The following is a 13,976-nucleotide window of genomic DNA, read 5'->3' as shown; positions in this document are numbered from 1 at the left end:
TGACCCACCTATTTAATAAATTCCTGTCATCACTGCAAGTTAAGGCTTCCAATAATATTTTCTTTTCAGAAATGGCCGTGGTAGAGTGGAATTTCATCCATATGAATTCCCAGACATCCTCATCCAGTAGTGAAACTCCTGTACAGTAGACGATGTCTCTAACATTTAGTGGTATTCTAAAGAAGCAACCCATGGTGGTTTTCTATTAATTAAAAGCTTCATAATATTGAAAATAAAGACAAATGCTGCCTTACTACAGTCATTTTTTAAAAGATGGTCTTGTTAATTAGATTTACCTGAAACACAATAATACCATATAGTAACAATATTCAAACTATTCACAACTGAATTAATAAAAGAAGGTGTTTTATTGAGTGATATAGTCTTGAATGTAATTTTTCCACTTTTGAAATTATATGGACAAAAATCAGAACATAAAGGGTTTTTTTTAACTTTTTATTTTATAGGAGTCAGAACATAAAGGTTTAAAGAAATACAAACAAGGCGTCTTATATTTCAGCCAACATAAATATATTTATGCTCTCAGAATTATTAGACCCAAGAATGATGGGAAAGAATGGGATGAAGATGAAACAAATACCTCCTAAATTTTGAGACACTATTTTTCTAAAATTATTTTTCTCAAATACCTCTCTGAATTTGGGAAGCTAGAAGATCACTAACACAGATAGTAAATAAAACATAAGTAGCAAAATTTGAGAACATAGAAAGCTCTTTTTCTTATGTTTATAAAAGTGACTATAAAACATAAACTAAATTTTGATTTTGACGTCAAACTAAATGTTATGGAGGGAAACTCTTAGTCAATTTAATTCATCTCGGTTATTTATAAGCTATAAATTCTCATGTGTACTTCGCCATGGCAATTATTTTTTTTACTAAATATTATTTTTTCAAGTTTTTATATATTTCCCACATTTTAAAAAACTCAGATCTCTGAAAGAATACTCCAGTACATTAAAAAGTTAAAAATGCATTTCTCTTTGCATAATATTTAGAAATCTGTTATGAAAATTTCTCATTTATAATTTGAATGTGACTAATAATAAGGTCCGTCTAGTCAAGGCTATGGTTTTTCCCGTGGTCATGTATGGATGTGAGAGTTGGATTGTGAAGAAAGCTGATCGCCGAAGAATTGATGCTTTTGAACTGTGGTGTTGGAGAAGACTCTTGAGAGTCCCTTGTACCTCAAGGAGATCCAACCAGTCCATTCTAAGGGAGATCGATCCTGGGTGTTCATTGGAAGGACGGATGCTAAAGCTGAAACTGCAATACTTTGGCCACCTCATGCGACGAGTTGACTCACTGGAAAAGACTCTGATGCTGGGAAGGGTTGGGGGCGGGAGGAGAAGGGGACGACCGAGAATGAGATGGCTGGATGACATCACCGACTCTGTGGACATGAGTTTGAGTGAACTCCGGGAGTTGGTGATGGACAGGGAGGCCTGGCGTGCTGTGATTCACGGGGTCGCGGAGAGTCGGACACGACTGAGCGACTGAACTGAACTGAACAATAAGAAATGTTTTCTCTGTATAACAAGATGAAAATCTCTTTTAAGTATTTAGGACCTCGATGGCCAAAAGACTGCTTTGGTTAAAGGAGCACTTAGGAAACAGGAGGAAGCATCTGCATGACCACCAATAAGATGATCATCACATTGCGGGAAAAGGTCCATCTAGTCAGAACCATGGTTTCCAGTAGTCATGTACGGATGTAAGAGTTGGACCATAAAGAAGGCTGAGGGCCGAAGAATGGATGTTTTCAAACTATGATGCTGGAGAAGACTCTTAAGAGTCCCTTGGACAGCAAGGAGATCAAACCAATCCATCTTAAAGGAAAACAACCCTGAGTATTCATTGGAAGGACTGATGCTGAAGCTGAAGCACCAATCCTTTAGCCACCTGACTTACTGGGAAAGACCCAGATGCTGGGAAAGATTGTTCGGGAAGGAGGAGATGGGGACAACAGAGGATGAGATGTTTGCATTGAATCACTCACTGGACATGAGTTTGAATAAACTCGGGGAGATGGTGAAGGACAGGGGAGCCTGATATGCTGCAGTCCATGGGGTAGCAAAGAGTCAGACATGATTTAGTAACTGAAAACAAAAAGGTGATCTTCATCGTTTTTTGTTAAGCAGCTAAGTAGGCTACAATCAAGATGTTAAAGATTGTGTATCAGGATACCAAATGTGTAGAGTTGTTAGTACTATCATACAAAATTCACAGTTCTCAGAAATGGCTAAAACTACATCACTCTGTGTCTTCCTACCAATAACTAAATTGTTTGGAGAAAAGTTACTTTAGTCTTGCTGACTGAAGCTTTTCTTTCTTTGTAGTATTTGAAGGTAAGCACTTTATTTGTTTGATTTGTTTTGTTTTTGAAGAAACAAAGAAGTATAGATATCAGAAGAAGCCAGTAAAGAGTTTCATACCTCTCTCAGCCCTGGAGTCCCTTGAAGAAAGTACCCAGAATAGTATTACTAAAGGTGGTGAAACCTTATTCCCCCTGCTCTGTTCATGCCCAGCTTGGGGCTTCCCTGGTGGCTAAGTGGGTAACCTTCTTTGCAAGGGACCTGGGTTTGATCCCTAGGTCAGGAAGATCTCCTGGAGAAGGGAATAGTTCCCCACTCCAGAATTCTTGCCTGGAGAATCCCATGGACAGAGCAGCAAGAGTTGGTAACAACTGAATGTATAAAACTTTTTCATTTGCACACACCACATCTGAAAACACTAAGAAAAACATTACCGTCACATTTTGAAGAGTGTGTCAGTCCTGGTAGATACAAAAATGCCTCCATCTTTACTAACTGCCATAAGAAAGTTAAAAAACCTAGTCTTTTGTTAAATCAACAGCTATAAAAGTGGATGAATCTTTTCCTCCAAATATTACAGAGCATAATACTGTATTACTATCATGATTTTGGCCAAGAGATTGCTATAAAAATTTGCCAGAATTAACAATAAAATGTCTACTTAAATCATCAACTCAAGGATTGATATATATTAGATCTAATATTAGACCTAATAGTAAGAGCTTATTTTCTAAAATAAATTCTTAAGCAATTAATATACCAATAAAAAAGGCAAAAAAAAAAGAAAGAAAAAGAAAAAAGTAGACATTAAACTATGTTCCTTAGAAATAACTTGTGTCATGTACTATAGTCCTTAGCAACAGTCTATAGGTTTGTAATTCAGTAGTTACTCCTGGCTGATGTTGAACAGTGTAAGAGGCATACACACATGAATAAATGGACTGGTTGGTACACAGTCCTAAACAGTGGCTTTAAGGGGCATCAGAAATAGAAAATAAGACTTTCATTCAATGCTGCATTCCAGGTTACATATCTTAATTTATTTGGTCTATACAATAATATCATGATATTTGTATTATAATAAACTTCATTTTGCAAGAGAGGAAACTTTTCTGAGAGAGAATATTTTGCTCTGTAACAACTATAAAGTAAGTTGAAAACCAGGATGACTTATACATGAAAATCTTTCCTATTTCTAGCAGCTTAGAGATGGCTAATGATGATGAAAATAAAATATATTGATTTCTGTTAGCAATAATAATCAGTAATTGTCACTGAATGCTGATATTTCTTGTTCAATAAAACGCTATCTTATAGAAAGTAAGAACAATAAAAATTTTTAAACAGGAAAAATATATCCCTTAAAAGGATATAATCACCAAACCCTGGATCTAATGAGTAGGTTAGCAAATACCAGTGCAGCCTGTCTATAATTCCCTTAATGCTGAACTGGCTGAAGCTGTCTTTTTCACTACTTTCTTTAATCCACAGTTTGATCAGTCATCTTTGAGAAATATTCAACACCAGCAAGAATGGTTTTCCAACAATAAGCTTCCATTCTGTTCACCAGAATCAAAGTGACACTTGTTAAAACTCAGCCTCTGGGTGACTGAAAAGACAGGCCGGGGATGCATTTGTAAAGGTGTTGTGTAGCAGTATGGTCACACACACAGCAAGGAGAAGAAATCTTGAAAGGGCACCAGGAAGGAATGCTGGATGAAACAACAGATAGATCATCCTGAAGGGATGTAACAAAAGTTGTCCTGGGTAAAGGAGGCCTTTGAAAGCAAAGCTGTCCAGAGAGGGGCAAACTCTGTTTTTGAAGTGGCAGCCTCAAACCAAGAGACAGATCACACAAATTGGACGTGCTCTGCAAGAACCTGCAGGTCAAGTTTCAGGCTCATGAGCAGCTGTCTCCCTATGCATAGCAAATGCATCAAATTTGATGTTGATGAAAATGAGACCCTCATATATTTACATATATAATCTAGAGTCTGTTGATGATCTATTGAAAAATAGCCCTTTGTCTCAGTTATAAAAGGCTTCCCTGATGGCTCAGTGGGTAAAGAATCTGCCTGCAATGCAGGAGATACAGGCAACTGCTGGGTTGGGAAGATCCCCTGAAACAGGAAATGGCAACACACTCCAATCAATATTATTGCCTGGAAAATCCCACGGAGATAGAAGCCTGGCAGGCTACAGTCAATGGGGTTGCAAAAGAGTCGGATACAACTGAGCAGGAGCACAAGGATGTCAGCTACAAATCCTCAAACTTAAGGGAAGGAATGGCTCTATCAGCAGATACTGGGAGGTACACTTGTTGAAGATTCACAAGCCTCCTTAGAATAACAAGGACAGAGTGGATTAGCCAGAAAATACTGCTCTGATTTTTCTAGCATTTCTTCCCAACCCATCAGCTTCTTATCTTCCTTACCCACCCACCAGTTAAAGAATCAATATCTCGTTCATAAAATTACTTGTACTCATCACTGAAAATAAAACAAGATGGGTGAGCACTAAACTTGCCAAGGGTCCTTGGTTCGCAAAGATTTCCAGTGTTAACAGAACCCCCTTTCATTGCTAAATTTGTAAAGATGTTCTAATAACATTTTAGCAAAATGATTGCTCTGGGGACAGTTTAAGATTTCTTTGTATAAACCAAAGTCATTAGGAACAAATGAAAAAGCTCATTTGTTTGTAAAGCATGAGTTGAAAAACCCACAGTACCCATAGTTATGAATAGTACAAATAAGTCCTGTGAGATTCTTGATATTAGAATTACAGGGAGGGAGAACATGGAAATTGTTTAGGAAAATGTGAATATCCTAACAGTCATATCTCTTTAACTGCTGCCTCAGAAGTAAATCTTTTAGTGGAATTTGATCATGTGGGAATGAAAGCTGTGCTTGTTTTTCTCTAGGTATGGTATGCATTGCATACAGGATTAGAGAACTGGACTTTCCTAGCTGCCTTCCTACAAGATGAATAAGGCAAAAAAGGAAGTGCTTTTATCTTTCTAGGGCACTAACACTGCAGAAATGATTACCTAATTAGTCTAACTGTTCTATATTTTTTATTCTTCTCTCATTTTAAATAGCATGATGACAGATTTCATTTGTATGTAAAAGTTCTGAAATTATACTAGTTGCATATATCATGTTGAAATAATTTTTTATATTTTGGTGATATGTTAATCTTTTTTAACCTTGCCAAAAGCAAATGCCTAAAAACTAAAAACTTTGAGGTAGAAGTTAAAAAATTAAGTACTGGGAAGATTAAAGGCATCCATCTTTAGGGGAAAATTTTTACAGAGTTAAATAGTAATGGTTATGTAGTGGGACTAATATTTTAAAACATAGTAAATTTGTACTTTAGCTATTAAATGGAAAACTGTGAAGTAGATTGGTAAACTAACATAAATAACTAGAAAAATTTCCAAAGTTTTTGCTATGGAAGTTTTCATTGCTGCATTGTTTTTTAAGGTGAAAAATCAGAACTCATCTAAGAGAGAGGGTATATGTATACCTCTGGCTGATTCATCTTAAGTTTGACAGAAAACAAAATTCTGTAAATCAATCATCCTTCAATAAAAAAAAAATTTTTTTTAAATAACAGTAAAGAATTTGTTTAAGATATAAATAGCAACTAAGAATTAAATCATAGATTAATATTGAATGATGTGGTAAAATACTTTATCTAATATGATGAAATATATCATTAAAGACAGAGTATTATATATATATTAATATGATACCTCTATGCTAATCTAAAGAAAAATGATAATGTGTATGTTAGAAGAAAGATTGAAAGGATAAATAAGAGAATATTAACATTAGCTTCTGGGATTGGGGATTATAAGTAGAATTTTTAAACTCACATATTTTAAATTTAATAATTCAATAACTTTTACAGTTACTTTGGAAATAAATAAGTATATAATTACATTTATAAAGATAAAATTCTTGGAATAAAATGTATCCCAATATAAAAAATGCTGTTAATAATATATAAAAATTATGATGATACAGTTACAATATCTCCCAGAGGAAAATTACACTTAGCAAAGGAAAAAAGATCACACTATTTTAAAACAAAATTTTGATGCTTAATCATGATATGGGTTCATTTAAGCAGGTTTTTAGTAGACCTAATTGAACAAGTAACTGCCTTTAGTACTAGGTAAGTCAAGGTCATTGCTTTGGGCTTCACTTTTTACCCTAATTGGACAAAGTACATGAGTTCTAAGGTCCCTTCCTGCTCTGTTAGTACAAGCTTCTTTTCATTAGTGGTTGTATTAACTTTGAAATGTGCATTTAATTATTTTCAAAGACAATAAAAAAGATTTTTCAAATCACTAGTCTCTTCTTTCAGTGGCGCTACACATGCCATTGATACAGAGTGGGCCTACCATTTAATTCATTGTAATTAATTTGCAGTTAACTACATCATTTGAAATATCATTTGCCTATTCTAACTAAAAATTAAAAGATAGCCATGGTTGAGGCTTCCTCCACCAACACTCTATATCTTGTTCTGCTTATACTTACAAACACTCTTACTTCTTTCAGGACACACAGTCCTAGACTTTAAAATATCTGACTGAAAAGTAACCTGCATTATCAAAGGCTGACCCTGTCCATTTTGTCTTCTACCCTCATTTCTTATTCTATCTTGATCCCTTGGTCCCTTGGCTGCTGCTAAGAAAGTCATAGTGAATAAAAATTAAAGTCATATAGAAGGAATGTGTGACGTTTTGCACCTACCTGTCTGTCTCATCTGGAAAATGGAAATAATAATTCCTCACAGCATTGTTGCAATGATTAAATGAAATAATGTTTCATTTGGTATTCACATGATAATGGTGCATATCAAGAGTTCAGTGTGGACTTCAGATAAATATTGTGCATAGCCAAATACACGGGACATAGAAAATTGTCTATGTTCATAGAAAATAGGTATGAACATAGAAAATAGGTAACAATAACATTCCTCTTCTTCATCATTTTTATTGCTGCTGTTATTAAGATGCAGTGGCAACAAATATTCCTATCATTCCCAAATGAGTACTGGACTAAAAAGAAGCAAAAATAAAGGTTTCAGCCAACCTTGCTAAAAATGAAGGATTAATTATAAAAGTCATGAATGACACACATCTCAGGTTTAAGGCATTACAATAAAATACACTATTGTAATTCTGCTTAACTTGACTGGTATGCGTGTGGGCTAAGTCACCTCAGTCGTATCCGACTCTTGCGACCCCATGGACTGTAGCCCGCCATGTCCCTCTGTCCAGGGGATTCTCCAGGCAAGAATGCTTGAGTGGTTGCCATTTCCTCCTCCAGGGCATCTTCCCAACCTAGGGATCAAACCCCGTTTCTTATGTCTCCTGCACTGGCAGGCAGGTTCTTTACCACCAGCACCACCTACGCTACTGAATCCATACAAAAACTCTGGCATCCCAAGGACTACAGTTCCTTAGTATCTCTACAAGCCCCCTGGCCGGGGGAGAACAGAATCCCACGTGAAGTACACAGTTGGTGAGGCGGCAACAGTGCTGTCAGGGGTATCTTTTCTACAACAAGGGGTTGCTCCGTTTTACTGGTGCCCACAAGCCTGCCCATTCCCACTAAACAATGAGCACAGCAAAAGAAATATCCTTTTTACCTCAAAAAAAGAAAAATATTAGAGTAGGGGGAAACCTGGTGGACTATAGACCATCTGTATTTAAAAACATCCTGAACTGATGTTCAAAACCTCTTCACATTTTCGCTTTGCATATTGTAAAGAAGCATATGCTGATGTTCCTAGTTGAAAGAAAAAGGACTGCTGGGAAGGGGTGAGTCACTTTAACTCAATATCTTGAATGTATCGAGAGTATATTTTAAGATAACTGCACTCCTTTTAAATGGCTTTTACAATTAAAATGAACTTTAAAAGGGACGTTCACTTTGCTTAGGCTGAAATAATAAATATGACATTATATTTTAAACCTTTAAGTTCCTATATATAAAGTAGCTACTACTTCTACTGGGTGGGAAGGGAAGGGAATGGTGAGGGTCAAGTGTCTGGGCTGTAAGACCATTTTATAAAATATAATTGCAGAAGCACAAAAACAAAAGAAACCAAGTGGCCCAGACACAAGATTAAAAAGAAGAGGGCTGGCAAGAAGGAGCAGACATCGGATGAAAGGAGGAAGAACATGAGACACATACAGAGTTGCCAGAAAATTCAGTGATGATGACACAGACTGGCATGACAAAAACTGCAAAAACGTAAAGGGGAGATTTGTAAATACGTTCTACTGAAACCCTGCTGCTGCTGAGTCGCTTCAGTCGTGTCCGACTCTGTGCGACCCCACAAACGGCAGCCCACCAGGCTCCTCTGTCCCTGGGATTCTCCAGGCAAGAACACTAGAGTGGGTTGCCATTTCCTTCTCCCACTGAAAACCACAGAACACAGTTATTTAACATTTCACAACTCAGAACCCTTATGACATCTAGAATCAATGATGCCTATAAGAACTTAAAAAAATCAAACTGGTTTATAACAAAGGTAGAAAAATTAAGATATCTATGATGACTCACTTGAAAACTGAGAAGTAAGCTGTGAGTATAAATAACTCTAAAACCATAACATAATTTAAAACTTAAGAGGTATACAGTTGTAGTAGAAGTTGTGAAATGGCTGATAAATTACCCCGTTTATAGACGCCTGTGTTAAAGAGCAGATAAATTGTTTCCTAATTGTTTCCCGGTAGTTGCGTGCCTATTATGCTTGGCTTTCCAATGAATCTCCAATCTGCTCTACCCCAATCCTTGAATATTTAAGCTTCTTCTTCACCTAGTTCAGGTCAGAGCACTAAATCGAAGTGCCCCCTATGATATGAATTTTTAATATAGGTGGTGTTTTCTGAATCACAATGATTAGGAGGAAGTACTCTAGGTTAACTTTTAAGATGGAAGATAATGACAGGAATAATACATGAGCTCCAACAGCAAAACGACTGCACTGTTCTCATTCAAATCATGATCCAGGCTTGAATGCTTATGTAAACTCCACTGGATGACATCAGCTCCACCTGGCAAACAACTCTTGTCGTCGAGGAATAGTTTATAGCAACAGTCATTGTCTGGAATTCTTCATACAAAGGTTGAAAAGTGCACCAATTTATTATATCCATCAAATTACTACATTTGCAAATATATGGCCATGTACAAATGAGGTCTACCTTCATTTCTAATGCACTGTCAAGGTCACTGTGGTTAATAAGGCTGATTGTCCAGCTTGGGAAGACTCAACTACAGCCATTTAGTTAATTCTTTAAGTGTAACAAGGAAGCTGTCATGAGGAGGCAATAATTAATAAATTTTCCTCACTTGAAAGGTCACTAACTGAAAGATTTTATTTGGCTAAAGTAAATTTTACTATTCTCTGTGTGTGTGTCTGTGCATTGAACAAAAAGTAACTCTGTACATTTTCATAATTTTAACTGTTAGATTCACTGTGTAAGAAAATGCTGCAATTTTTTAAAAATAGAGAAATATTCTTATGCCCATTAAATCGTGGATGTTGTTTTCACTGAAATATACTTTGATCCTTCTGTGAAAAAGTAGTAAAATCTGTGATAAACTTTACATGTCAAAGAATAAAGATTAATTTAAAATAATTTTATTTGATAATTAAAATAGTTATAAAGAATCTAGCTCCATTACAAAAAGCAAAATAAAATTATTGTTTTAAAAAAACAATCTGGGTTCTGTAGAAACATACACTTTGAAAGAGTCGACACAATTGTTATGACTTTCTGAAATAACAGACATGTACGTGTGCACATAGACGTGTAACTGGCAGGTATTGGTTCAGTTCAGTTCAGTCGCTCAGTCGTGTCCTACTCTCTGCGACCCCATGAATCACAGCACGCCAGGCCTCCCTGTCCATCACCAACTCCCGGAGTTCACTCAAACTCATGTCCACAGAGTCGGTGATGCCATCCAGCCATCTCATTCTCGGTCATCCCCTTCTCCTCCCGCCCCCAACCCTTCCCAGCATCAGAGTCTTTTCCAGTGAGTCAACTCATCGCATGAGGTGGCCAAAGTATTGCAGTTTCAGCTTTAGCATCCGTCCTTCCAATGAACACCCAGGATCGATCTCCCTTAGAATGGACTCGTTGGATCTCCTTGCCGTACAAGGGTATTGGTTATAGCGCTGTTATTTGCATAAAGAGAAAGAATGCACACTGAATGCTTGCATTGCATGCTCATCTCAACATAAAATAATCAAGATTCGTTTATATATAAAAATAAAAGTCACTGCAATATTTAATTTGTTTTTTTGATTATAGAAAGAATCTCAAATCACTAGAAAGACCAAAAAAAAAAGTCTTTCTAAATATTTAGATGTGAAGGGAGCCTGAAACATGAGGATGGGTTCTCTATTGTGAATTTTAGGGCTATCTATATTAGTTTATCTTCATGCCATAGGCCACTCTCCTCTTTTTTTCTTACACAATTAAAAAAATGGTATTCTGAGGAATCATGATATTAATTTTCTCTGAATTTTTGAGGAACAAGAACCTGCTTTCTCAACATCTTCTTTCATTCCTCCATTTCACGATGAATATCTTAAGTAAGAATAGGGTGAGGTCAATTAAAGTTAGAAGTCTTATTTGATATCAGTTGGACTGTGAAGAAAGCTGAGCGCCGAAGAATTGATGCTTTTGAACTGTGGTGTTGGAGAAGACTCTTGAGAGTCCCTTGGACTGCAAGGAGATCCAACCAGTCCATTCTAAAGGAGATCAGTCCTGGGTGTTCATTGGAAGGACTTATGCTAAAGCTGAAACTCCAGTGCTTTGGCCACCTCATGCGACGAGTTGACTCACTGGAAAAGACTCTGATACTGGGAGGGATTGGAGCAGGAGGAGAAGGGGACGACAGAGAATGAGATGGCTGGATGGCATCACCGACTCTGTGGACATGAGTTTGAGTGAACTCCGGGAGTTGGTGATGGACAGGGAGGCCTGGCGTGCTGTGATTCATGGGGTCGCGGAGAGTCGGACACGACTGAACTGACTGACCGACTGACTGACTGAGCGCTCCTTGAAATCCCATCAAATAGAGAAACACAATCCAAAAAACTGCATGTATCAAGTTATGATTGCAAGGCAGAGGCTAAAGATGTGTGTATTACTTTCCTAAGGCTGCCATAACAAATTGCCTCAAACTTGTTTGCTTAAAATAACAGAAATGTATTCTCTCACAGTTCTTATGGCTAGAAGTCCCAACAAGGTGTCAGCAGGGTGCCTTCTCCCGTGGGTTCTGAGGAACATGTTCCATGTGTCTCTCCTAGCTTCTGGTGGCTCTGCCAATCCTTGTCATCCCTTGGCTTACAAGTGAATTACTTGCATTTCTACCTCCATCTTCACATGGATTTCCTTCTGTGTCTCTCTGTTCTTTCTCTTCTGCTTCTGATAAGGACACTAAACATGGGACTTAGGGTACACCCTTAATCCATGCAATCTCAGCTCAAAATCATTAATTTAATTATATCCGCAAAGATCCTATTTCCAAATAAGATCACATTCACAGATGGGGTTTAGGATTTAGACATATCTTTTAGAAGATATGAAGATATCTTTTCAGTCCATGCAAATGTGTGCATGTGCTTTTATTTTTCCTATTATTGCTAAGAAATTACAAGTAATCAAAGTTCTTTCTCATTTTCAGATATTTTAAGATATGGGTTACACAAAACAATATTTGATGCTTAGGAACATCTTTCATTAACATTATCACAATATTGAGTAAATGTTATCACACTATGGGGATTCCCTGGTAGCTCAGCTGGTAAAGAATCTGCCTGCAACGCAGGAGACTCCGGTTAAATTCCTGGGTTGGGAAGATCTGCTGGAGAAGGGATAAACTATCCACTCCAGTATCCTTGGGCTTCCCTGGTGGCTCAGCTGGTAAAGAATCTGCCTGCAGTGTGGGAGACCTGGGTTCAATCCCTGGGTTGGGAAAATCCCATGGAGAAGGGAACATCTCCTGGAGAAGGGAACCCACTCCAGTATTCTGGCCTGGAGAATTCCAAGGACTGTATACTCCGTGGGGCTGCAAAGAGTTGGACATGACTGAATGACTTTCACTATCACACTATTATTAGAAAGACTAACATGAATTATTTTCATTTTGAGATAGGGTAAATTATATGTATAAAATCAGTCCTAAGTCTTAATCACAAGGGGAAAGTATAAAAGAAATGTTGTTAATGCTAATAGCAATGCTTATATTATTTTTGGAAAATGTGGAGGAAATGTCTTACTTATAGTGGTTCTAGTAGTTGAAATAAACCTTATAATCAGTGAATCTTGAACCCATCAGTATAATCTACTCTGTGTTAGTACATAAGAATGCTTTTGAAGCTGCAGATATTTCTGTTGGTGCTTCTGCTCTGGCTTAGTAAATAATGGTTACTATGGTAAATTTGATCACCATTGCTCCCTGTGTTGCCCATGTAAATCTATATTCCCTAGTACTTATACTGTGATAAACTGGCAGTTAAAATAGAGCTATTCTACAACTAATCAATACATATCTTTTGACAGATGACACAAGAGTTCAATAGTGTTCTGCCTAAAATTGGTATAATATTAGGCAAACAATGCTAGCATGATAGGAAAATTATTTTTGGCAGAAATGGGGGACAAGCCAATTATAATAAAAAGAAGAAAAAAAGTTAAATTAGATTTAACTTAAGTTAAAAAAAAAGTTAAATTAGATTTTCAAAATCACACTCTATAAAAAATAAAATACTTTGAAAAAAACACTATTGACTATTTGCCTCTAAGCATATCCAGTAATATAGTTTTTAAAGTAAAATGTCAGGAAAAGCCAAAAGGGTTGGGAAATGGAAAATAAGTGTATGACTATTTCTGCATTTTAAATTAGAATATAAAATCATTAATGCATTTATATTACAAACTAAATATAACTATAAGAAAATTAATAGAATCAAGCACTTACCACAGTTATATTAGCTCTCAATGCAATTAAAATCCCTGCTACACCAAAAAGTAAATTAAAAGTACATTCTGCAAGGAGGTCATTCAGTCAGATATTCATCTGATGATGAACTGAACTGAGATAGAATGTATTGAATTCTCCAAATGGCGAGAAAAAGAGTTATTTTCAGTGTGATTCCAGAGAAGCATAAGAAGAAGAGAAACTATAAAGTCTTCTCCATTTAGTTATTGCCACTCCTTAAGTATACGGTCACCCTGCTTATTTAACTTATATGCAAAGTACATCATGAGAAATGCAGGGTTGGATGAAGCACAAGCCGGAATCAAGACTGCTGGGGGAAATATCAGCAACCTCAGAAACGCAGATGACACCATCCTTACAGCCAAAAACAAAGATGAAATAAAGAGCCTCTTGATGAAGGTGAAAGTGGAGAGTAAAAAAGCTGACTTAAAACTCAACATTCAAAAAACTAAGATCATGGTATCCAGTCCCATCACTTCATGGCAAATAGATGGGGAAACAATGGAAACAGTGATAGACTATTTTCTTGGGCTCCAAAATCACTGCAGATGGTGACTGCAGCCATGAAATTAAAAGACACTTGTTCCTTGGAAGAAAAGTC

General features: G+C 36.6%; 1 protein-coding gene across 1 annotated transcript in view; it reads right to left on the bottom strand.

The window, feature by feature from the left end:
• TRHDE (thyrotropin releasing hormone degrading enzyme) overlaps positions 1-13,976 on the bottom strand; it is a 465,860-nt gene that overhangs the window by 16,670 nt on the left and 435,214 nt on the right. Inside the window, exon 16 of the mRNA XM_055396175.2 lies at positions 9-176. Within this exon, the coding sequence (XP_055252150.1) occupies positions 9-176 (168 nt within the window). The remainder of the gene's footprint in view (positions 1-8; positions 177-13,976) is intronic.

This window comes from Moschus berezovskii, chromosome 6, assembly GCF_049115385.1.
Source record: "Moschus berezovskii isolate FMDL1 chromosome 6, NW_MosBer_1.0, whole genome shotgun sequence".
Classification (NCBI taxonomy): domain Eukaryota; kingdom Metazoa; phylum Chordata; class Mammalia; order Artiodactyla; family Moschidae; genus Moschus; species Moschus berezovskii.
Note: the sequence above shows the minus strand (reverse complement) of the source record. Positions and strands in the feature narration are given on the sequence as shown.